This window comes from Geotrypetes seraphini, chromosome 5 (genome assembly GCF_902459505.1).
Source record: "Geotrypetes seraphini chromosome 5, aGeoSer1.1, whole genome shotgun sequence".
NCBI lineage: Eukaryota > Metazoa > Chordata > Amphibia > Gymnophiona > Dermophiidae > Geotrypetes > Geotrypetes seraphini.
In genome coordinates this window covers 244,791,041-244,814,876 of record NC_047088.1, presented here as the reverse complement: position 1 = coordinate 244,814,876, position 23,836 = coordinate 244,791,041, and the positions used below count along the sequence as shown (strand labels likewise).

The following is a 23,836-nucleotide window of genomic DNA, read 5'->3' as shown; positions in this document are numbered from 1 at the left end:
TGGCTTGTAGCACAAGTGGAGACGTAGGTGCTTTCACCAACCAATCGTCCAAGTAGGGGAACACCTGGAGGTTGTGAGACCTGAGGAAGGCCGTCACCACAATAAGGCACTTGGTGAACACCCTGGGCGATGAAGCGAGGCCAAAAGGTAGCACTTTGTACTGATAGTGACGGTGCTGTATCTGAAACCATAGGTAACGACGTGAAGTCGGATTGATTGGGATGAGAGTGTAGGCCTCTTTGAAGTCCAGGGAACATAGCCAGTCGTGTTGAGAGAGAAGAGGGTAAAGCGTGGCAATGGAGAGCATTCTGAACTTCTTCTTGACCAGACACTTGTTGAGGTCCCAGAGATCGAGGATGGGACGAAGGTCTCCTGTCTTCTTGGGAACCAGGAAGTAGCGGGAGTAGAATCCCTGACCCCTTTGGTCCGGAGGCACCTCTTCGATGGCATTGATGATGACCTCCCAACGGCTGAGGAAGATTTGGAGGCGACCTCCGATAGGCTGAGGAAGAGGCAATGATGATGGGAGACTGGCTATGTCCTGGAGGAAAAAGTCAAAAGGGCTGAGATGGTTTTGACGGAGGGAGAGGCTTGGCAGGTTGGTGGGACTGTGAGCGAGCCTGAGATTGATGCTGTTGACGAGGTCGGCGAGGCTGCTGTTGAGGCGGGTTGAGAGGTCTGGCCGAGAACCTGCGCTGGTAGGAAGACTGCGCTGGTAGGAGAACCTGCGCTGGTAGGTGCGAGCAGGTGGAGTCTTCTTTTTAGGTTTAATCAGAGTGTCCCACCTGGTCTCATGTGCTGAGAGTTTCTGGGTTGTTGAGTCCAGGGACTCTCCGAAGAGTTCATCACTCAGACAAGGTGCGTTAGCCAAGCGGTCCTGGTGGTTAATGTCCAGGTCAGAGACTCTCAGCCATGCCAAACGTTGCATGGCCACCGCCATGGCAGATGCGCGAGAGGTCAGCTCAAATGAGTTGTAGATGGAGCGAACCATGAATTTCCTGAGTTGGAGGAGGCTGGAAATATGTTGCTGGAAAAGAGGGACCTAACGTTCAGGGAGGTATTTCTGTAAGGAGGAGAGCTGTTGCACCAGATGCTTCATGTAGAAGGAGAAGTGGAAGGTGTAGTTGTTGGCTCTATTGGCTAACATGGCATTTTGGAAAAGGCGCTTACCAAATTTATCCATGGTTTTTCCCTCTCTGCCAGGAGGGGTGGAGGCATATACACTGGAACCCTGAGATTTTTTCAAAGTAGATTCCACCAGGAGGGACTCGTGGGGCAAGTGAGGCTTATCAAATCCTGGGGTTGGAATAACCCGGTACAAGCTATCCAATTTACGAGGGGCTCCAGGAACCGTGAGGGGAGCTTCCCAGTTTTTATAGAAAGTTTACCGTAAGATGTCGTGGAAGGGCAACTTCAGAAATTCTTTGGGAGGTTGCTCAAAGTCTAGGGCATCGAGGAAAGCCTGAGACTTTTTAGAGTCGGACTCTAAGGGAATGGAAAGAGCTGCTGACATCTCCCTAAGGAATTTGGAGAAAGAGGATTGCTCTGGTTTGGAGACGGTGTCGGTCATGGAGGGTTCTTCGTCGGTTGACGAAGCGTCCTCCTCGGTACCGTGAGGGGAGTCTTCCCACAAATCTGGGTCCCTAACGTCGGGGTGCGTACGTTTGGGCATCGGTGTGGAGGGCTCGGCATGGCGGGTCTTTGAAAGAGATTTGCCTGAGCGCACCGAGGCGGTACCGGGTGAGGAAGACCAATGTCGTTCCTGGGACCGGACAGGGTCGGCAGCATCACGGGTATGTACTGTAGGTGTTTCTGCCAAGAGCACCGGCATGGAAGTATTAATCGGTACCGAGGGGGTCGACACCGATGGGACAGTGTGAGGCTCGGATCGGTCCCGTACCGGAAGGTGCGGTGCCAGCAACGCCGGCAACAGTTGTTGGAGCTGTTGTTGCAGCTGCTCCTGTAACTGTGTTTGGAGTATGGTCGCGATGCGGTCGTCCAAGGGAGGCACCGGTACCGCTTTTTTCTTCTTTGGTACCATAGGTGCCGCTCTACGCTCCGGCGATGAGGAGGCCGATGATGAGGCACTCACCGAGATCGGAGCGGAGCGTTTGCGGGGCCGGTGCGGTGCCGGGAGGGCCGGTGTCGCAACCGTGGCAGGAGGGCGCTCAAGGGAAGTGGGAGTCTTCTTAGCTGGCTTACCTGGGCCCAACGACCCCGAGGAAGGGTCCGGTGGTGTTGATGTCGTCGGTGCCGACTTTTGTGGTGCCGTCGACGTCGCAGCCGTTTCCATGGCGGATCCGGTACCAAACAAAATATGTTGCTGGATCTGCCGATTTTTCAAAGTACGCTTTTTAAGCGTAGCACAGCGGGTGCAGGTGTCAGCCCGATGCTCTGGACCCAAGCACTGGAGGCACCAATTGTGTGGGTCGGTGAGGGAGATCGGGCGTGCACACCGCTGGCACTTCTTAAAACCCGGTTGAGGGGGCATGAATGGAAACACGGCCTCCGCAAAATCGAACCCAGAGGCCTGTATGGTGGCAACAGGCCCCGCCGGGGCCGGCCTGAAAAAATAAGGAAAACTCGCTGAGTTTTTTTTTTTTTTGAAAACAAAAATAAAGGGAATCCGATAAGAAAAAAGGAAAAAAAGTGAAAAAATATGCGAGCGGGAAGGCAAAAATTAGTTTTTCAACGGCCGTTGAAAACACATGCGTCTTCTTCGCTCCGCGGAAACGAAGAAACTGGGGACCACGCTCTCTTCCGTCGGGCGGGAAGGCACTCGCGCATGCGCGGTGCGGCCAACTAGAACTTTCTAGTTAAAAAGGTCCGTACCGGGGCTCCGTCGGTGACGTCACCCATGCGTTAAGAATATGCTGCCTGCTTGTCCTGGGATAATGTATGCATTATGAACAGAACCACACAGCGACATCAATGGAGGAATGCAACTCAACAGAATAATTTCATGCCATTTACAAAATCCTTATTTTCATTAATATTCTTTTAAAAAACCCCAGCTAATGTTTAGATATCTCTATAAAAATTAATTCACATTCATTGGTGGCAAGGATAACAAAATCTGTGGCAACCCTTTGAAGAGAATGTGTGTTACTCAATTCCTTTATCAGAAGCAATGATAAACAGAAAAGTGAAAAATCACAAACAGCAAAAAATATATAGGCAAGTGTCACAAGAGGTATAAAATAAATTGCTAAAATGAAGAACACAGTCCCAGAGATATAACAAAAAAAAAATCCATCAGCCTTTCAGTTTCATTGAAGTGTAAATTTATCATCACTAGACATTATCAGAAAGTGTGTGTGTTTGGGGGGGGGTACCTATATGGAATGCAATGCCACATAAAGCCAGGGGTTGAATTTTAAATTACTGAGGGGAAGATTCTCAAAGTATCGTGGTAAAAACCGACGGGCCTCAGTCAAAGCTATTCTTGTAACGATTTTTAAAAGGCAAGTCATTTTCCAAAAACAGCACATGCAAATGAGGTTCGTGGAGCAGACCATAGGTTCACTAAATTTACTTGAGATGAGTCGCTGGTAGTAACAATCAGCATATGAGCAATATACACCCACATATTAAAAAAACAACAACAAATCGAAGATCAGCAGGAAAGATGCCCTGCAATGGGAGTGATGCCCACTCCCTCCCGCCATCGCCCAACCCCCCCACCCCAACCTACCTTATTCAGGAAGTTTGGCCAGATGATACCTACCCTCTGGCTGGCAGGCCCACCTCTTCCTGGTGCATCCTGGGATGTGCCGTGGAGGGGCCTAGGGCTCTGATTGGCCCAGGTTGCTTAAGGCCCCTCCTATGGGAAAGGTCAAAGGAGAAGTGAATGGCGGTAGGGGGGGGAATTAAAGATACAGGGGAGAAGAGCTTTCAGCTGAAAGTATGCCTAGAATGTTGATACACTTGAGCTGGTCCAGCCTTGGGTGTTGCCTAATATTTTGGGTCTTTTGCCTTTCTCCTTTTTAAATTTTCCTCATCTTTTTGGGGTTTTTTTGTACTTCTGCTGTTCTACTTGTTCATTTCCAGACCGAGTTGTGAATGCTCAACACCTCAGCATACAATGCTTTTAATTTTTTTCTATACATTTTCTATAATTTTTTTCTATACATTTTTATTTACAAGGAGGGTGTTACTTTCTGTTTCACTTCCAGCTCTTTTTTTATTTTTCAATCATCACTGGTTGGACTCAGTGATATTCACCACATGATTTTATATATGATTTATCTTTAAAATCAATAGATGATCCTTTTATATAATTTATGGCCCCATTTATATTATGTTTTTTTGTTTCAAGTGCTAAGTTTTCACTTAGGCAGGCTCTCTCGTCCTGGAGCCCAGCTTATATAGGAGTTAGTGATGGATGTATTTCCAAGTCTTTCTCCTGCCATTCCTGTTCCTCAGAACCCCCTTATTCCTTAAATACCCTTAAATACCCACACTCTTATTTTATAGTCTGAAGACCAGTTGCTTACTATCCCTCCTCCCTTGGAAGGCCAACTCAACTGTTCTTGGATCTCAGAATTCTACATACTAGCTCCCTTCCTGTGGTATTTCTATTCCACGGTACCACCACTTGAAGTGGAGGAGTGGCAGCCTTAGTACCCTGATGTTGCAGGTTCAAGCCCAGCGCTGCTCCTTGTAACCCTGGGCAGTTCCTTTCTCCTTGAAGTCAAAGGCATATAGAGAAATATAAAGGTAAAACAGATACAAACACACAAGAGTTGAAAAGAATTACAAGAGCCATACTCTGCATGCTTTCTCCACTTGTTTTAATGCACATAAAAAAGGGAAAGGGATTTGATATATCACTTTTCTGTGGTACAATCAACACGGGGTTTTTTTGTACTTGGGGCAATGAAAGGTTAAGCGACTTCCTCAGGGTCACAAGGAGCTGAAGGGAACTGAATCAGGTTCCCCTGGTTCTCAGCCCACTGCACTAATTAGTCTATTCCTTCAAAGGAAAACCAAAGTTCTAAGTAATGTTTTCTTAATTGGAATAATATTTCCATCCTAGTCCGAGAACCATGCTTTCACTAAAAGTCTCTGAAGGGTAAATGTGTCATAAAAAAGCAGCCAAAAATGTGAAATTTTAAATCTCACATTCCATGTAGGAAGATGAGCCTCCTGGCCAAGAAATTTATTCTGCAGTATTGGACGGATTCCGGATCCTCCGGCGTTTTGGCATTGGAGGAACCAGTTGCATCAGTTGGCTACCTGGGAGGCAAGGGATTGGGAGGGTCTAGGAAGCAGAAGATAGTTTTCTTGAATGTCTGGGAGCCATATCTACAGTCTTTACACCCAAAGGGTTGAAGTGCGATTTTACAATGGGTGACCTGATCGGGATGCTCAGTTTGCTGGGGTGATAGAATGTTCGTGCTTCCTGGTGGGATAGGGTGGGGAGTACCAATGGGGGAGGAGGGGGTTCTGGGGAAGGAGGGGGGGTTCTTATGGTTCTTGTACTTAGTCATTGGTTTCTGTATTGGGGATGAGTTGGGGAGGGAGGTGGAGTGGCTTATTCGGGGCTCATCAGAGTCCAGGGCCTTGGTGGGTCATTCTGCCGACTCTGGCCTTGTTTGCCATGAGTCGATTGACAGGGGGAGTTTTCTTGCTGTTCTTATCTCCTCTATGTATTTGAGATTCTGTAGAATATGATGCTTCAATATTTGTACTATGAATCTTTTGTGTTTCACTGTTTTGATAGCATTATTGTCTGCATCAATAAAAATTGTTTGAACATAATCTCACATTCCATTTTGTCACCTAGACCAGTTGTTCCCAACCCTGTCCTGGAGGACCACCAGGCCAGTCGGGTTTTCAGGATAGCCCTAATGAATATGCATGAGAGAGATCTGCATATAATGGAGGTGTCAGGCATGCAAATCTGCTCCATGCATATTCATTAGGGCTATCCTGAAAACCTGACTGGCCTAGTGGTCCTCCAGGACAGGGTTGGGAACCACTGACCTAGACAAGGTAAAATTATGTCTTACCTGTTAATTTTCTTTCCCTTAGACGCAGCAGATGAATCCAGAGACCAATGGGGATAGCTCACATCTACCAGCAGGTGGAGATAGAGAAACTGATTAACAGGTGTATTTATTGGCTGGCACTCCTCCTGTCTCATCAGTATAGCTCCATGCCCAAGCACATTTGACCATCAATAGGTATAGCATGTAAAAAACTTCTTTCCCATAATACATCGGAAACAGCACCGATATAGAATACAACCATTAACAACAACCAATCATTAAATGTCGCACACGCAGACATCGACCGCCAAATATCAGAAAGGGTGGGGCTCTGGATTCATCTGCTGCGTCTAAGGGAAAGAAAATTAACAGGTAAAAACATAATTTTACCTTCCCTAGCAACAGCAGCAGATGAATCCAGAGACCAATGGGATGTAGCAAAGCAATCCTAAACCTGGGTGGGAAGCAAATACCTCCTCCGCAACAATCGAAGCACCAAAAAACCTATATTGTATGTGCTCGCACATCCATGTAGAAACGCGGAGAGACGACACTCTCGGCAGACTAGTAAGCCGCGAGACCAATATCCTCCAAGGAAATCACCTCTGGGCCGAGCCCAAGAAGCAGCCATTGTTCCAGCGGAATGTTCATGAAGTTCCAACGCCACCCGCTCCCCTGCCAGCAGGCAAGCATAAAGAATGTCCCTCTGGCCCAATGAGCGAGGTAGGCATCGGACGCCGCCATACGCCTGAGGCGTCCCTTGAAGAATACAAAAAGGAGATATAAACAACTAACAGTTGTTAGACATCGAGCTCGCGGAGAACGCTAGATACGTCTCAAAAAATGCAGTGAATAAAAAGCACTGCTCCCACTACCTCCTCCCAGGACTAAAGAAGGTACAGCGAGCATGACGTAAAAGAAAGGATGACACCTCCCTAGAAAGAAAAAGTGGTACCATCTGAACTGATACCCCATAAGATGGAAATAAGAAATAGGCATCTCCGTTGAACAAGGCCTGCAACATCGCAACTGCCGAGCTGAAGACATGGCCACAAGGAATCCCATGGTGAACGGCCCAGCTCTTTAGAGTCCCAAAGGACTAGGCTAAAATGAAGCCATCGGTAAACGTAGAAGAAGAATGTGAAGATTGTACTCCAAACCAGGCTTTCTAAGAGGTGCACGAATATACCGCACTCTGTTCAGGAACTGAACTACAGGAAACTGAGACGTCAGCGAAGGGCCATATACCTAGTCCCTGTAACAAGCCAAGAATAACACAAGAAGCTGAAGGGAAGTGAACGTTAAGTCCCCAGCAAAACCCTAGTGCCAAAAAGGAAATTTGGAGTGGTTCAAACTTGAACAAGCGCCCAAGAACGGAAAACCCTCCAACCGGAAGCCGAAGATACCGGAGATGTCCGTAGCCTCTGGATAAGAGAAGAAACAACCATCTTCACATAACCCGTACACGTCAGCCAAGAGTGACCAAAAAATTAGGTTGAAATACTAAAGTAGTACAAATCTTCACGTGGATCGGATCCTAGGCGGGGAAGGCCGGAGAAGCCATGAAAATTCCGAGCCCAGCTGTCGAAAGACTTATCAGAACCGCATAGGAAGGAAGGCGCCGTCAATCTAGGGATTCTACACATACTGTGCCCGGAAGGCGAGCTCGAGATGGCCAATCCAAGCCATCATCAGCCAGCGGAAAACACTGAAAATGAGAAAGGCAGCGGCGAGAAAGGAGCTATGCAGGAATCCCTTCTAACTCCCACTCCCTGGGCCCGCCGAAGCAGCTAGGAAAAGTAGAAATGAGAGACAGGGCCATGAGGTCCAGGTCAAAGAGATTTCATTTCCCTAAAAGGAGCTAGAATGCCTGAGCGCCAAATCCCAATATTCAGGATGCAGAAGATTATACTAGTACTAACCTGCACACTTCCAAGAGTGTACACAGCACTGTACACAGAAATATGCACGATATGGGCCAGGCTCAGTTTCCGCGGAGAGATAGTCAACTCACACCCTTAATCTGATTCAAAAAAGAATTTGCCAACAGAGGACGAAGGAAAGAGTCCACCCCATGAAGCAGAACAACTTCCCCTGCTAACCGAGTACAACACCTACTGCCCAAGCTGTAGAGAAAAATTTCCATCCGAATACTGGCTAAAAGGATTCTTAGCAGTATTCCAGGAGAATAATCAGAAGCTCCAGAAAGGTAGCCTGACCCTGCTCAAGAGTAGAAGAATGAACAAGTACTGAGTCGCCTCCTGAAGACCAGACTCCAGGAGCTGAGGAAGGAAGCCCTCGAGTCTCCCCAACCCGACAGCCCGGAATGGGTAGAGGACAAGAGCAAGTCCAGCAAAGACCGAGGCAAGTCTCTAAGAGCGACATCGCCCTGAGCCATCATATCTTCCAGAGCGAAGTAGGAGGAGCATCCTAAATAAATGGATCTCAGAGATACTGGGAACAACTGAAACTAAAGTAACAGCTTTAGTAGCAGAAGGGGGTAGCAAGCCGAAGTTCCCAGAGAGTTAGTAAAAAAGAACCCAGAAACTGACTAGAATCCCATACTCTTAGACCAGACAAGAGACGAATAAATCCACTCTGAGACCGAGACGTAACGTCCCCGTCTCCGGAAGGAAGCTCCTGGCCCTCCTATATGAACCAAAATAACATCCCGAAATACCTCGAAAGAGTACCTAAGAAAAAAAGCGCTGCAAATTTGAAAAAGTACGAGCAAGGAATTGCGGAAAAGAAACCAACCTTTTCATGTCAGTCAAATGGCCTGACTGGAATTTGTTCTAACCAAGCAGGCAGTCAAGAAGAATCAGATGAGTCGCCTGGCCGCGCCAAAACGGTCCACCGCTTACTGCTTCTAAAACGCTTGTGAATCCAAGGGTAGGCGAACTGGCAAGAACCAGGACCTAAAGTGCCGGTCCAAGGGAGGCAGGCAAACCTAGGGCCAACTTCTAGTCCCTAGAGAAACTGTAGATCCTCTCCCAGGTTGCCAGCAGAAAAGTGTAACCCGAGAACTAATGCCGCAGAATGGGATCCAGCCTGCCCAATGCTCCCGTCTTGGCCACCCTACATTCAGTGGTACCCCAAGAACTACAAGAACCGTCTCGAGGACCAGAACACTTCCAAGAAAAACACCAAACAGAGACACTCCATGAACAACTGAAAATCTGAGGAATATGCAAAGGTGCAAACATCCTGGAAAAAACATACACCACTCCCTGATCTGATAGCAAAGCGACGACTCCCTCATGTGAAAACCTGACGAGGCCATGGGAGAAGACAAGATCCCCTCCGAATGAAACACAAGAGGACAGAAAACAGCATTACGATCACAGCAGGAACTGGAAGAAGAATTCCAGGTGAGTAATACCATGTCCTTGGGAACCTTAGTCAGGACTTAACCCCTGACCCTAGGCAGATACATGCCGTGCTTTCAAGCGCTGAGCTATGTGGGAGACTGGTCTGACAACCGGATTAATTCCATGCTACGAGAGCGAAAAAGACGTATGGGCCATAAAGGAAAGACGAACGAGATGCAATCAAAATATTGTATCTACTGCCCTTAGGAAAACCACAGCAAATGAACAGGAATCAGGCAAATGCGTTGTGACTTGCCCATATGACAGGTCCTGACCCTGGGAGAGCCGAAAGAGCTGACAGAGTGTATGCAGTCCAAGGTGGCCCAGGGAAGACAAATGATGGGCCTAGGAACACAGAAAAAAAATAGTTACGCCCGAAGGAAATCGGAAATATCCCCTATGTCCCAAAGACTGCTACAAAAGTCAGGAAGCAGTTCAATAGCGCCACCAGAGACCGTCAGGGCAGCCCCAAAGGTATCAAAAGTAAGAAAATCGCTGAACATACAAAGTGTCACCCATGGGAGACCTCGAGCGAGATGCAGAGATTCCCAAAAGTGAAAAACCTGGGACCTCTCCTATGACTGACCAAATTAGGGTGAGACACGGCTTCTACCAACCCCGTACGGAGGGAAGCCGAAACTGGGGGGAGAAGAATAGCGCCAAACCACATGCAAATGGGGCTACAAAATTAAAAAATCCCATAAGAGATCACCGAAGCACAGCCATTCAATCAACTCGGGAGATTCCCCCACCTTGGGCTCCAATATGAACTCAGGATAAACTGTAAGCTTCTGCCGTCGCACTCGACCGGAAAGGCCGAGAAGCAACGGCTGAGCCAATAGAAGCCGGATATCAGAGAAAATACTGAATGCCGCGGCCTCCTCCCCCCCAGAACAGGAGCGCTAGTCTTTTACTCAGAAAAGCCTGCGGCTCTTAGCCGGAGACTCAAACACCGCCGTGGCAAGCGGCATACGCCACGTTGTGACGTGCTCCTCCGAGCCAGCGAAAACACCCATGCTGGTATCGCCGGCTTCATGGAACTGGGAGGAAACAACAGGGAGACCGAGAAAGGTGCAGAGAGAAAGAAAACCGCCGAAACAGACCAGAAGAACGCCCCATCGCGTTTGTCAGCGTCGGAGCACTCTTGCGATCCAACAGCCCACGGAAGAGGCACGTTCTCTCTACTCTATATTACCCCGACCTCAGCCGCGGCCCCTGCCAAACGACGGGCCGCCTCAGCGTACCACGATGCAAATGCGAGGATACCCCTCCGCCCACACAGGAAACTCCCAAGCGTCTCCCGTGCGCGGGAAGGCAGCAGTTCCTCCAACCGAGCCCAAACTACAACGCGGGGGCTCAGTCCACTCACCTATGCCACAACAAGAAAATACGCTCACCAAAGTTTAGCGGCTGAGAAAAGAGCCAACAACCGGCTAACCACGCGATTGATCCCCGAAGCACCAAACACCACCAACAACCAACAAAATATAATTTGCAATGCAAAGTAACAAAAGGTATACTCACAACCCAGCATACAAGGCTGTAAGCCTCCGGTAGGAACAGGGTGAGTACTACTAAGAGTACCCAATCGTGGATAGCAACTGCAGTCTCTATTTTTTTATTTTTAGGGAAAGAAGAAAACTAGAGACCCAGATAAACCCTCTATCAGAGGAGGGAGGGTGAGGCAGGGACAAGGGGGGGCCCAAGTGTAACCTCTAAAGCCGGCACCGCTCAGCCGGACACCCCTGTCTCACTGAAGAGAAAGAATCTCAACAGGAGAAATAGAATCAATTGTAAGCTCACTGAAGAGAAAAAATCTCAACAGGAGAAAAGGAATTTCCAGCCATCATCAGAATCCAGGAGCAACTGGAATAGAGACTATCCCCTGCTGGGAGATAGAGCATACTGATGAGACAGGAGGAGTGCCAGCCAATAAATACACCTGTTAATCAGTTTCTCTATCTCCACCTGCTGGTCTCTGGATTCATCTGCTGCTGTTGCTAGGGAATGGTAAATGTTATTTAAACTTTCATTAGTGCTCAAAGGAGCTTTCATGCTTTGAGTTAAAAGAAAGCTAAGTCAAGAAAGCACTGGAGAAAGAATTTCTAGTAGAAAACTATAAAGTCTTACCAAGGCATGAAGAATTTCATGCTTCACTGTTGACAACATTCCCACAAATTCCTGTGCTTGAGTAGAGATCATACTTGGACACAAATTTGCATATCCTGCTATTGGCCTACAGAAAAACACAATTTTTTCTTTTTTTATTCAACCCATAAAAGCAAATGATGTAATACTTCATGCTATTACAAGCAGTAAATAGCATTACACCAAGATCATAAACATGAAATGTTCAGTATGTTGAATAGTCATGAGCATCACTGTTTCGCTATATCTCTGATCAAATACTGAAAACTTGAGGCTGCATGTCCCATTGAACCAATAACCGTACCAAGAAAAAAACAAAACAAAACAAAGTTGGGCATTCAACTGAGAAATGAGCATGTCACCAAGTCAAAAAATGGGTGAATTAATCCATAATAATAATAATAACTTTATTCTTGTATACCGCCATACCCAGGGAGTTCTAGGCGGTTCACAGCGATTTATCAAATTATCAACATATCAGAGTTTACAGATAACAACAATAAAGAACAATTGACATAGAATGATGTCGTTAAGGTTAGCTGGAGAAAGGAAGAAAAGGTTGAGGGTAGGGGGGAGGGATATTACAGTAAGAAGGAGAGAGAGGGGATTTCAGTGCATAGTAGAGAGGGGAGATTCAGTGCATTGTAGAGGATGGGGTGTCAGGGGTTGTGTCCGTGGAAAAGGGGCATTCAATAATTTATCTACCTGAGTATGACCACTAAAACCCCTGAACCCCTAACAACTCACCCCGACACCCCTAGGTTAATGCCACCAAAAAAGCAAGACAAGATATTTTTCAATCCACATTACTGCGAAGTATGAATTCTAATTACTCATTAAACACAAGATGAAAATTGGTTTACCTGTCCATTTCTGCTTCAAGTTGACAATATGCTGCATAAGCAACAATATTTTCCTGGCCACACCTTTCGGTAGACAGAGCACTAACATACAGTACAAAGTCTGCATCCTCAACACCTTCTCTGTTGGGTACACCAACAGGTCCACAGTAATAGTCATTTGCTCTGCATATCATACACTGCTAAAACAGATCAGTGAAAAAGAACATGAAAAAACAGTCTTTAAGGACGTGTAGACTTATGACATTATTTATTCCAGAAAACTAAACATTTCTTACTAATCAGAGAACAACGAACGGCATATTAACTAGACACCAATTACCTGATGTCTAAGAAGTGGGTACTAGGCCTATGAATTCTCCAAAAGGGATGCCTCCTTGTGGCCCTCTTCTGTGCCCATGTGAATGAGAAGCATGGTTTGTGCACTACTGGGGTTCACTGTATGAGCCTATTTTATGAAGGCACAAAGTCATGTGCATTTCTTTGGATCCTGCAAATAGACACTCTTATAAAATTATCCCCACATGAAGCTTTGGAACGAGAGACTAAAGGAAATAATATACTTCTCACATTTTTAGGTTCAGATTTTACTTGTACACTTAGCAAAGCCAGAAAACATAAATCCCCAACTGTCATATGTACAGTTCTGGTTTTGTTTTTTGCTTTTTTTTTTTTTACCCAGCAATTTTTTCCTTCTCCTTTGAGCTTCCAGCTTAAATCAGAGTTAGATCTAAGAACTGACACCATCCATTTTCATTCGCAATTACCTGGACTACCTGGAGATTTTTCCATCTAGTTAACTTAGCCCATGAATTAGAGCCACAGACCATACACCAAAGTTCCTTATAGAACTTTCAAATCATGGATCCTGAATCTGGCCATTAGGTATGACTATTGTGCCAACTTCCTCCCTGCTGGGGCCAGGTGAATACTATTTCTGCATCATTCTCTGAGGAAGCCGGAATCTGGAATTTACCACTAAGCTATGAGGTGGGCTCCACAGATCGAGGCCTACAGTATACTCTAAATATAAACTGAGATTTTTCCAAAAAAAATGGCCCAAAAATGGGGGCTTATGTTTATATTTGAGCCACCACAGTTGTTGTCCTCCTGTTCCCCACTGAACTCCTGCACCACTATCTTGCATGCAGGCTGAACCCACACAGAACCGCTATCCATAACACATGCACCCTCACCAACACTAAGGTCAGTACCGAGCAGACTTGCACGGTCTGTGTCGGTACATGTCTGTTTGGTTGAGGATGGGCTGGGGAGGGCTTCAATGGCTGGGAGGGTGTAGATGGGCTGGAGTGAGCTTTGACAGAGACTTCAGTAGTTGGAACCTAAGCACAGTACTGGGCAGAGCTTTAGATTCTTGCCTAGAAATAGCTAAGAAAAAAAAATTAAAAATTTAATTGAATCAGGTTTGGCAAACTGGATGGACTATTTGGGTCTTTATCTGCCATCATCTACTATGTTATATGTACCCACACTCCCAGCCACTGACCTCCATTCACCCAATGGTGCCGCTGCCGCCAATCCGCTGATCTCCATGCACAGCCCCCACCCCTCCAGAGACGCTGACCTCCATGCACAGAGTCACCCATCCCTCAGAGTCACCGACTTCCATGCACAGACCCATCCACTCTCCCTTGGAGTTGCTGACCTCCATGCACAGGCCCGCCCACCCCTTGGAATCGCTGACCTCCATGCATGGCTCGCCCACCCCTTGGAGCCACTGACCTCCATTCATGGAGCCGCCTACTCCCCTGAAGTTGCTGACCTTCATACATTAACAGGTACCCGATAATCCACTGACCTCCAAGCACAGACCTACCCCCCCTCCCGGAGCCACTAATCTCCATATACCTGTGGGTGGTGCCACTGCTGCTGATTCTCTATATGTTGAACCAGTGCGGGACCTTGAACATCTGTGCTTGCTCAAGGCTTGCTGGCTCCCGACCCCTCCAAGATTCTGAGAGAAGGCAGAGCTGGCAGGCCTTGAGCGTGTACAGATGCTTAAGGCCCCGCATCGGATCAGCATACGGAGTTGGCAGCAGCAGCAGATGTCTTCAGCGCGGAAAGGTAAAACTCATTACTGATAGATTAATAAACATCAGTTTATAGTCTGCTCTGATTAAGCTGTTGAATTGTGGTATTTCATATCTGGTAATAAACATAAAGCATAAACATTCATTCACTGAAAATAAACTTTCATTATCTCTTCATGGAGTGTTTTTGTTTCCTGATGTTCTTAAAACTGACAACAAATTATTGTTGGCTGCAAGACTGCTGAATAAAATTAAGCTCTCATTTTACAGCATATCACAATCATACAGTACAAAGAACAAACAGCACTTTTTGAGGCATCAACCAATAGCAAGGTCACTTTAATAAAGTTTGATGACCAAATGATATACAGTATGACATTTTTTTTTAAATTTCAGTTTGGCATATTTTAAAAACAGGCGTCTATTTGCCATAATTTTTTATTGCAACATATTTAATATGAGCAGTAAATTTTTGGTCCTGCCCACTTCTGCTGCTGATATTGCAAACCAATATGACTGGGATGCCTACCACGATAGGGGGTCATTTCCAAAGTTGTTAACTGAATAGAGAGTTACCCCTTTACAAGCTCTGGGTGGACTTTTTTTTGTCTGGGTTAAAGTGGAGGTCAGGGATGGCTGAATCAGACCAAGGTTCATTGAGCCCAGCATCCTGTCTCCACGTGTGGCCTGTTTGGGTCACAAGTACCAGTACCTAGCAGATCTAAAAACGTAGACCTCTCTCTTGTAGTTCAAGTCTAGGAATGAGCAGTGGCTCTCCTAAGTCTAAGTTACTACACCTCAGAGAATCAGCCTCACAGTATCTGAAATTAACAGATATTGTTTAAACTGTTGTTATTGTAAACGTTGTGTGGTTCTGCACTAAAAAAAATGCATTAAAACTTATGGCAAGGATATCTAGTCTTTGTAAACTGGCTCATCAGGATCACCCAAGTTTCTAATCTCGGTTTAAATTCGAGTCAACTTTTTTTTCCTCCTTTTTTTTGGGTGGGAGGGGTGGAAGGGTCAGCTCGGTTTATATTCCAAGTATATACAGTTATACCTCTAATGCTTGCAATTGAATTAACAGAAAAAAAGTGTACCATAAAAAGTTTAGTTACCTGCAAGTGTTCCTCGGGAACTATAACTGGACCACATCTTGTGTACTGTGCACAGGCTCCACTGCAGTACCTGTGAAGGTCACCTTTCCTCCTTAAATACTGATCGCTTGCACATTGTCTTTGTGTATTGTTTAAAGAAAACAAGAAAAGCACATATTGTATTGATATATCCACATATATTCATCTGAAAAATTGTGTGTAAATAAAGAATGCAGCTTTGTGACCTGTTTTCTTTTGCATAAATTCAGAAATTTTCAATTTTCTTTCCTAAGTGCTTTCCTTTACAATTCAGTATGAAAACGCTTGTATGCACTGACAAAGGTGACTTACACCATATCACCACAAATGTATGCAATAACTGAGAGAGCTATTAGGAGTACTTGACTTCTATAGAACAGACTTGTGTAAATGTGAAACAGATTCTTACTAAGAATGTCATTTTCAGTAATTTATAGCAATCTAAATGAAGGTGTCATAAAACAAATTGTATGTAGATATAAATCAATCCACACTCTAAAGAGTTTACAATTCAAGTGGATACCAGAGGAACCAAGAAATAATCTGAGCTACCCAAGGTCACAGTAAGTACCAATAAAAGAAGCAGAACTTGGAAGTCAGGCTAACTTAACTATTCTTCTCTGTTGCTCTTGGAATTTATATACAGTTTAGGTGACAAAAACAGTGTCGGTCATCCAGCACAGAAGTGGCTACATGTATGGTTCTGAAGCATTGAATAATCAGGTACTAGCTATCATTGCTGTGAATTTAAGAATGTTATCAGCCATCTTAGGCCACTGTTCTTCAACCGCTGGTCCGCAGGAAATTTCTGTCAGTCCGCACAGGGCCAGCAAGATTGCTGCTGCTGCTAAAGCCGACAGGAAGTCTTCTTTCTGACGTCAATTCTGATGTTGGAGAGGACGTTCTGAGCCAGCCAATTGCTGCCTGGCTGGCCCAGAACATACTCTCCGATGTCAGAATTGACATCAGAAAGAAGACTTCCTGTTGGCTTTAGCAGCAGCAGCAGGGCGGTAAGAGCAGGGGAAAGGAAGGAGGGAGGCTTTTTTTTTGCCGGCATTGAGGGAAGGAGGTAGGCAGGCAAGCAGGCTGGCTTTGGCCAGGGAGGGAGGGAGAGAGGTAGACAGGCAGGAAGGCTGGCTTCTGGGGTGGGGGTGGGACAAAGTGTGGAAGGCAGTGAGAGGGACATGGGAAGGATGCACTGGGGGCACTAAAGACAGGAAGGGGCATTAAGGACATGGGAAGGAGGCACTGGGGGCACTAAAGACATGGGAAGGAAGCACTGGGGGCACTAAAGACATGGGAAGGAGGCACTGGGGGTACTAAAGACATGGGAGGGAAGCACCGGGGGCACTAAGGACATGGGAAGGAGGCACCGGGAGCACTAAGGACATAGGAAGAAATGAGGGATGGAATAGAAAGGGACAATTCTTGGGCCTGAGTGCAGAAAGAAAGGATACACAGATAGAAGGAAACGCAACCAGAGACTCATGAAATCACCAGACAGCAAAGGTAGGAAAAATGATTTTTTTAGTGATCAAAACGTGTCAGTTTTGAGAATTTATATCTGCTGTCTATATTTTGCACTATATTTGTGTATTTTTCTATAGTTAATGAGGTGACCGAGCTCATGGAGATGTGGTGGAAATGGGGTTTTTTAATTTTAGTCCTAGTAGTTTTCCGGTCCACAAAATAATTATTTTATTTCTGCCGGTCAACGAGTGTAAAAATGTTGAAAACACTGTCTTAGGCCATTAAGGTCTACCTGTAAAGACCTTCTTGATGTTCCATCATTTCTTATTGTCAGACTTGAATATTTGTCCTCTTTTGTATATTGCTAGGTCAGTAAGGAACACACTGCCATTACAGCTGAGAGCACATTTTTAGAAGTGTGAAGACCTTTCTTTTTGGCAGGCTTTTGGAGATTTTTTTTTTTTAATGACTATTAGATGATAACTTATTGCTTACAGAAGATAAGGCTCAGTAAAATTTATAAATTTGATATTTTGTGTTTTTATTTGTCTGAAAGTGAAGTAAAGAACATAAGAATAGCCTTACTAGATCAGACCAATGGTCCATCTAGCCCCGTATTCTGTCTTCACGGAGGCCAATCCAAGTCACAAGTACCTGACAAAACCCCAAATAGTAGCAGCATTCCAGAGCTGAGATTGTGATGTCATGTTGCTTCATTTCACCAATGCCTAAGAGCCAACCTCATCAGTGATGTCACAATGGTTTGATTGTCCTATACTTGGCTCACATAAGAACATATGAATAGCTTTATTGGGTCAGTTCAATGGTCCATCTAGTCCGGTATCCCGTCTTCACGGAGGCCTATCCAAGTCACAAGTACTTGGCAAAACCCCAAATAGTAGCAGCATTCCATGCCACCAACCAGGGCAAGCAGTGGCTTCTCCCATGTCTGTCTCAACAGCAGTTTATGGACTTTTCCTCTGGGAACTTGCCCAAACCTATTTTAAAAACCAGAGAGTTATTCTAGTTTTTATTAATTTGTTTTAATGTATTTTAACTATGTACATTTTGTTGTTTCTCACCAAGAATAGATTGTAAGCTCTACTGAGCAGGGGCTGGTCTCTTGAATGTTTTAAAGTACAGTGTTGCATACATCTTGCAGTGCTCAAGAAATTATAAGTAGTAATAGTAGTATTACGAGGGGGTTCTGAAAGGTTCTCAGCCCAAAACAACTTCCTAAATTCCGAGTGTTATTTTGCCACTGTAGCTAAAGAGAGTATTATTTTATTTTGCAAAGTGCCAATTTGCAGAATCATAATATTATGTTTTGATATTGTTTCAGATCACCATGTCAACAAAAAGTGTGGAATTTTGTTGCTCATAGACATTCCTTAAATAATACTAGATTGGCTCTTCATATGTTGACTTTGACAAAATCCATCTTTAGATGCGGAGAAGGCATTTGATCGTGTAGAATGGACCTTTATGTACCAAGCAATGGATTGGTTTGGGGTGGGTTCTGGATTTATACAAATGATCAAAGCTTTATATAACTCCCCTTTGGCTAAATTGTATATAAATAATTCTTTTTCAGAAAGTTTTTGTCTGAAAAGGGGAGTTAGGCAGGGATGGCCCTTATCTCCTCTCTTGTTTGATATTGTTTTGGAACCCTTATTTTTGGCTATTCAACAAACAGAGGAGATTCAAGGTATTCCTTATGCTGGTCGTGAGTATAAAGTTTCTGCATATGCAGATGACATTTTGCTTCATTTGAGGAATCCTGAATCTACTATTCCACATTTATTGGACTTGATTGAAAGATTTGAAAAATTTTCAGGATATAAAATAAATTGGAATAAATCTGAAATTCTTCCACTTAATGTACATTCTCAAAAAGGTTTGTTTGATCAGTTCCCTTTTCTTTGGAAAGAAGAGGGTCTAAAATATTTAGGAATATGGATTTATAAGACATTGGAAGAAACAATGAAAATAAATGAAAAATCTTTATTATTAAAGGTTACAGAAATGTGTGAGCAATGGAATCTGTTACATATATCTTGATGGGATAGAGTTCAAACAGTGAAAATGATGATTTTGCCTGTGGTATGATATCAAATGGGAATGTTACCAATCTATTTTCAAAGTTCTTTCTACAAGAAATTGAATAGTATTCTCATAAAATTTATTTGGATGGGCAAAACTGCTAGAATTGCTTTAGTATCTTTACAAAAATCAATTGTGGAGGGAGGGGTAAATTTCTCAAATTTTTATAGGTATTATCAGACTTATATTCTGCATCAGGGTATGTACTGGATCCTACCTGACCTCATGGATCATTATCCAGATTGGTTAATTTTGGAATGGAAAATTATGTCCCCAATGCGTTTCTCTCATATATTAGACATTAAACTACTCAGTTACACAAAGGATAATAACATCATGTTTTGATACTTCGAAGACCTTGAGATGTATAAATAACAGTCTTTGTGCCAATCCCTATGGCTGAATTCCAAGATACAAATAGGCAGCTCTAAAATTGCCTGGAAACTTTGGATGCAAGTAGGCATAAGAACATTAGAGGATGTTGTGTTAAATGGGAAACTGCTGGATTTTTCACGGCTGCAACAATCTTTTGGTATTTCAAAATTACAATTTTATAAATGGTTGCAACTGAAGCAGGCCATTCAGAAAGGGTTCCCCGAGTGGCGTAATTTAAAAAATAATTACAGCTTGCAGTTCCTCTGTTTTCAGGCAGACATGCTAGGACACCAAGCCACCAAGTGATATAAATTAATATCTGAACTTATGAATAAGAAACCCAAAAACGCTCTTAGAGACATTTGGAGCATTGAGATTAAGCTGTATATTTCTGTATCTCGATGGCCACGTATTTGGTCTTGGAGGATGAGGTGTACAGCTTTAGCATCTATGAAACAAACATGTTTTTTTCTGTTGCATCATTCAAAGTCTAATAGATGCTGGCACTGTCATCTAGACCAGTGGTTCCCAACCCTGTCCTGGAGGAACACCAGGCCAATTGGGTTTTCAGGCTAGCCCTAATGAATATGCATGAAGCAAATTTGCATGCCTATCACTTCCATCATATGCAAATCTCTCTCATGCATATTCATTAGGGCTAGCCTGAAAACCCGATTGGCCTGGTGTTCCTCCAGGACAGGGTTGGGAATCACTGATCTAGACATAGGAACATTGGATCATTTACTGTTTTATTGCCCTAAGATACTGGTTTTTTGGAAATCGATTTGGGGACATATTACTAATATTTTAGAATCTGAAATTCCTTTAACCTATGAAATAGTAATCTATGCTACCATTTTGTATATCAAAGATCCCCTAGATAAATATAAAAGAAGTCTCTTTTTAATTATGAGAAGTACAGCTATACAATTGATTACATGTAACTGGAAAAACTGCGATTGTCTAAATTTTGCATTCTGGTGGGCTAGTTTATGTCAAATATATAAATATGAAAAAATGAGAGCTGATCAGTTAGGGAACTTTAAAAACTTTAATCTTTTGTAGATTTAATATAATTATACATTCTTGTTAGAATAATTGCACATCCAGGGAGGGAGGGTGGAAGGAATATAAAGGTTATAATCAATTATTATTATGGATGGGGGAAGGGTGGTTTATAAAGTTTAAAATATGTCTAAGTGGGTAAATGTGTAATTTTATGTTTAAAATATGTAGTGAATTACGGAATTATGTTAAATTTATAGAAGATACATGAATGATAAAGAATAATTTGAGTGGGAGGGTATTGATCTGTAAGAATCTTGTAATATTTTAAGTGATGTCTATAGTGTAAATGTTTTATTTACTGTTCTTCACTTATTGAAATTATTTTAAAATGAATAAAGATTATTAAAAAAAAAGAAAAAAAAAAGTGTGGAATTTTCAAGTGTGGAACCCTGAGCATTCATGAAGTTCCTATTCCTGCAGAAGAAAACTCCAAAGGAAATCCATGAATGTATGATGCAATGCCCATCATACTCCAAAGTGAAGAAGTGGTGTGCAAACTAAGTGTGGAGATTGAGACTGAAGATGCAGCAAGGTCTGGGAGACTTCAAATGGTGTCAACTAAAATTACTGCTCACAATCCAATATCACAGCTCTCCATCCATTAGTTAAAAATAAATAAATAAATAAATAAATAATTAAATGTGTAAAGTGCTCAGACCCTACAACCAACTTTGTTCAGTGTAATCACTCAAGTTTGGTTGCCAATGGGACCATCATCGCCTTTACAGTTCCTTGCCTCCCTGAGTCACCAAATTTTAAATCAATTCATCGCTATAAAATGGTAACTTATCTGAAGTTGTAATTGTAGATGGGAGGCCTCTTGTTGATCACGTTGGCAGCCATAGAGTAAAACCCTGAAAAAGTGCTTGTGTTTTGAAAGTGCTGATCCTAAGTACTACTGTGTGCCATGCCAAGAAACCGAGCCCCTCGACTCGAGTTTCGTGTCCTTCATCAGGAGGGGTCTCTAATAAGTATGATAAAATAATAAAAGAAAATGTAATCAGTATCAAATCTTCTATCCTTTATTGTAATACAATCTAACACTACTTCATATGTGCATCTACACTGAAGCAATTATTCCCAACTCCACTAAACTTTTCTCTAATTAATAATCGCATTATATTAACCTACCTTCTCAAGGCTGATACACCCCCGGAGAACATCCAGATTGCAAACCAATCGATTTCAGCATTTAAACGACGTGGGACCAGTGTGGACCAATTGAAAATAAACCTATGTTCTCTAAGAGATAATAAGTTTGTCAGATCACCTGAAAAAGCAACTGCCTGGAAAAGGCCCGTATATCTGAAAGCGTCAATGGAATGACTCATTTCCAACCAATGAGATACTAATGGGGCCCTGACCCTACTCCTGTGAATGTTACTCAAATGTTCAGTAATGCGAGTATTAATTTTCCTCAGTGTGGCCAATATAATATTTGCCACAAGGGCAGACTCACAGCCCGATCTGGATGTTCTCCGGGGGGCTGTATCAGCTGTGAGAAGGTAGGTTAATATGATTATTAATTAGAGAGAAGTTTAGTGAAGTTGGGAAAAATTGCTTCAGTGTAGATGTACATATGATGTAGTGTTAGATTGTATTACAATAAAGGATAGAAGATTTGATACTGATTACATTTTCTTTTATTGTATTTATTAGAGACCCCTCCTGATGAAGGACACGAAACTCGAGTCGAGGGGCTCGGTTTCTTGGCATGGCACACAGTAGTACTTAGCATAGATGACTCTTGGGCTCTGCAACCTCCACGCTCCTGCACTGGGAAGGACCACCATTTACTCCCAACAGATGGACCCTTTGGCCATTCCTCAGCCCTAGAGAGCAAAGGGGAGGTTAAGCCAACTGCTCCTGCCCTTCATATGTGGCACGTGATGCAAGGGTGCTCTTTGGGCACCCATCCAGCGCATATCTGGCATGAATTAGGAGTAAATAAGGACTCAATCACAGCCAGTTTTGAGGCAAAATGAGGTGATTTGAAAGTTCTGGAGAACTTTAAAAAAACAAACCACAAATCGGGAAAACCAAGATGGCTGTTGTGGCAGCATGTTAATGCCATAAAATGGATCAAAAACATCAACTAAAATTTTTTAAAACCTGCGATTTTAGGATTTTGAAGATGGGGAATCCTAAGGTGCAGAAAACTGAGAAAAAAAAAAAGGTTTTAAAGACCCCCCCTAATTTTCCCCGTAGACTGTAACAGCTTTTTCTGGAAATGTGCTGAAGCTGCCTCAGCTCCAAACGTAGCTGGAAGTGGGTGAAGAAATCACTGCCTCAAATGGAACAGAATCTTCAGGATGCTAGTTGGACCAGTGTATGACAGTCTCAAACCCCAAAAGAGGGGGGGGGAGGCAAAATATAGGCGGCACCCTGCGGGACCCTGATGAGCCCCTTATGGATGCCCAACAATCTGCACTCAAGCCCCTGTGACGCAGTAGGCAAGCAATGCTACCAGGGGAACTGACCCTGAGTTCCAATAGGTTTCTGCAAGTTGGCCAACAGGTACCACAGAGGGATTAGCCTGTCAATTGCAGACCTCAGCCTGCTTCTTCTCCACACATTTTAAACTCCACACTCAACCAAATATTGTTGAATGGACTAGTACTTTTTCAATGGACATTCAGAATCCACCTTTTCATAATAAAACTGGTGGTGTTAAGTGGTACTCTTCATCATTCCATCTTTATATTAGAGTTATTAATCTTTTTTTTTTTTTTAAACCTTTTATTATAAATTAGAATAACTTATCTTTTATCTTTTATAGTTCCTTATCGGTTCCCCTTCCCGACGCGTTTCGCATTTCTTTTTCAAGGTTGGGGGAACAAAAGTTAAGAGTAAACTTTTTCCATTTCACTACTTTTGATAGCAAGCGGCAGTAGTGAAATGGAAAAAGTTTACTCTTAACTTTTGTTCCCCCGACCTTGAAAAAGAAATGTGAAACGCGTCGGGAAGGGGAACCAATAAGGAACTATAAAAGATAAAAGATGTTATTCTAATTTATAATAAAAGGTTTTAAAAAAAAGATTAATAACTCTAATATAAAGATGGAATGATGAAGAGTACCACTTAACACCACCAGTTTTATTATGAAAAGGTGGATTCTGAATGTCCATTGAAAAAGTACTAGTCCATTCAACAATATTTGGTTGAGTGTGGAGTTTAAAGTGGGGAAAGATTTATTTATTTGAATGGTGAGTCTGCTAATTGTGATAGAATCTTCTCCACGTAGGCAGAATTGAAATCTCA

At 43.5% G+C, this 23,836-nt stretch overlaps 1 protein-coding gene across 3 annotated transcripts in view; it reads right to left on the bottom strand.

Moving 5' to 3' along the window:
• LMLN (leishmanolysin like peptidase) overlaps nt 1–23,836 on the bottom strand; it is a 77,354-nt gene that overhangs the window by 38,256 nt on the left and 15,262 nt on the right. For 2 of the 3 annotated variants that reach the window (XM_033945116.1, XM_033945118.1), the window contains exons 5-7: nt 15,542–15,659; nt 12,376–12,554; nt 11,495–11,600 (exon numbers count right to left, since the gene is read on the bottom strand). In XM_033945116.1, the coding sequence (XP_033801007.1) occupies nt 11,495–11,600; nt 12,376–12,554; nt 15,542–15,659 (403 nt within the window). The remainder of the gene's footprint in view (nt 1–11,494; nt 11,601–12,375; nt 12,555–15,541; nt 15,660–23,836) is intronic. The other variant, XM_033945117.1, reaches the window with a different exon arrangement.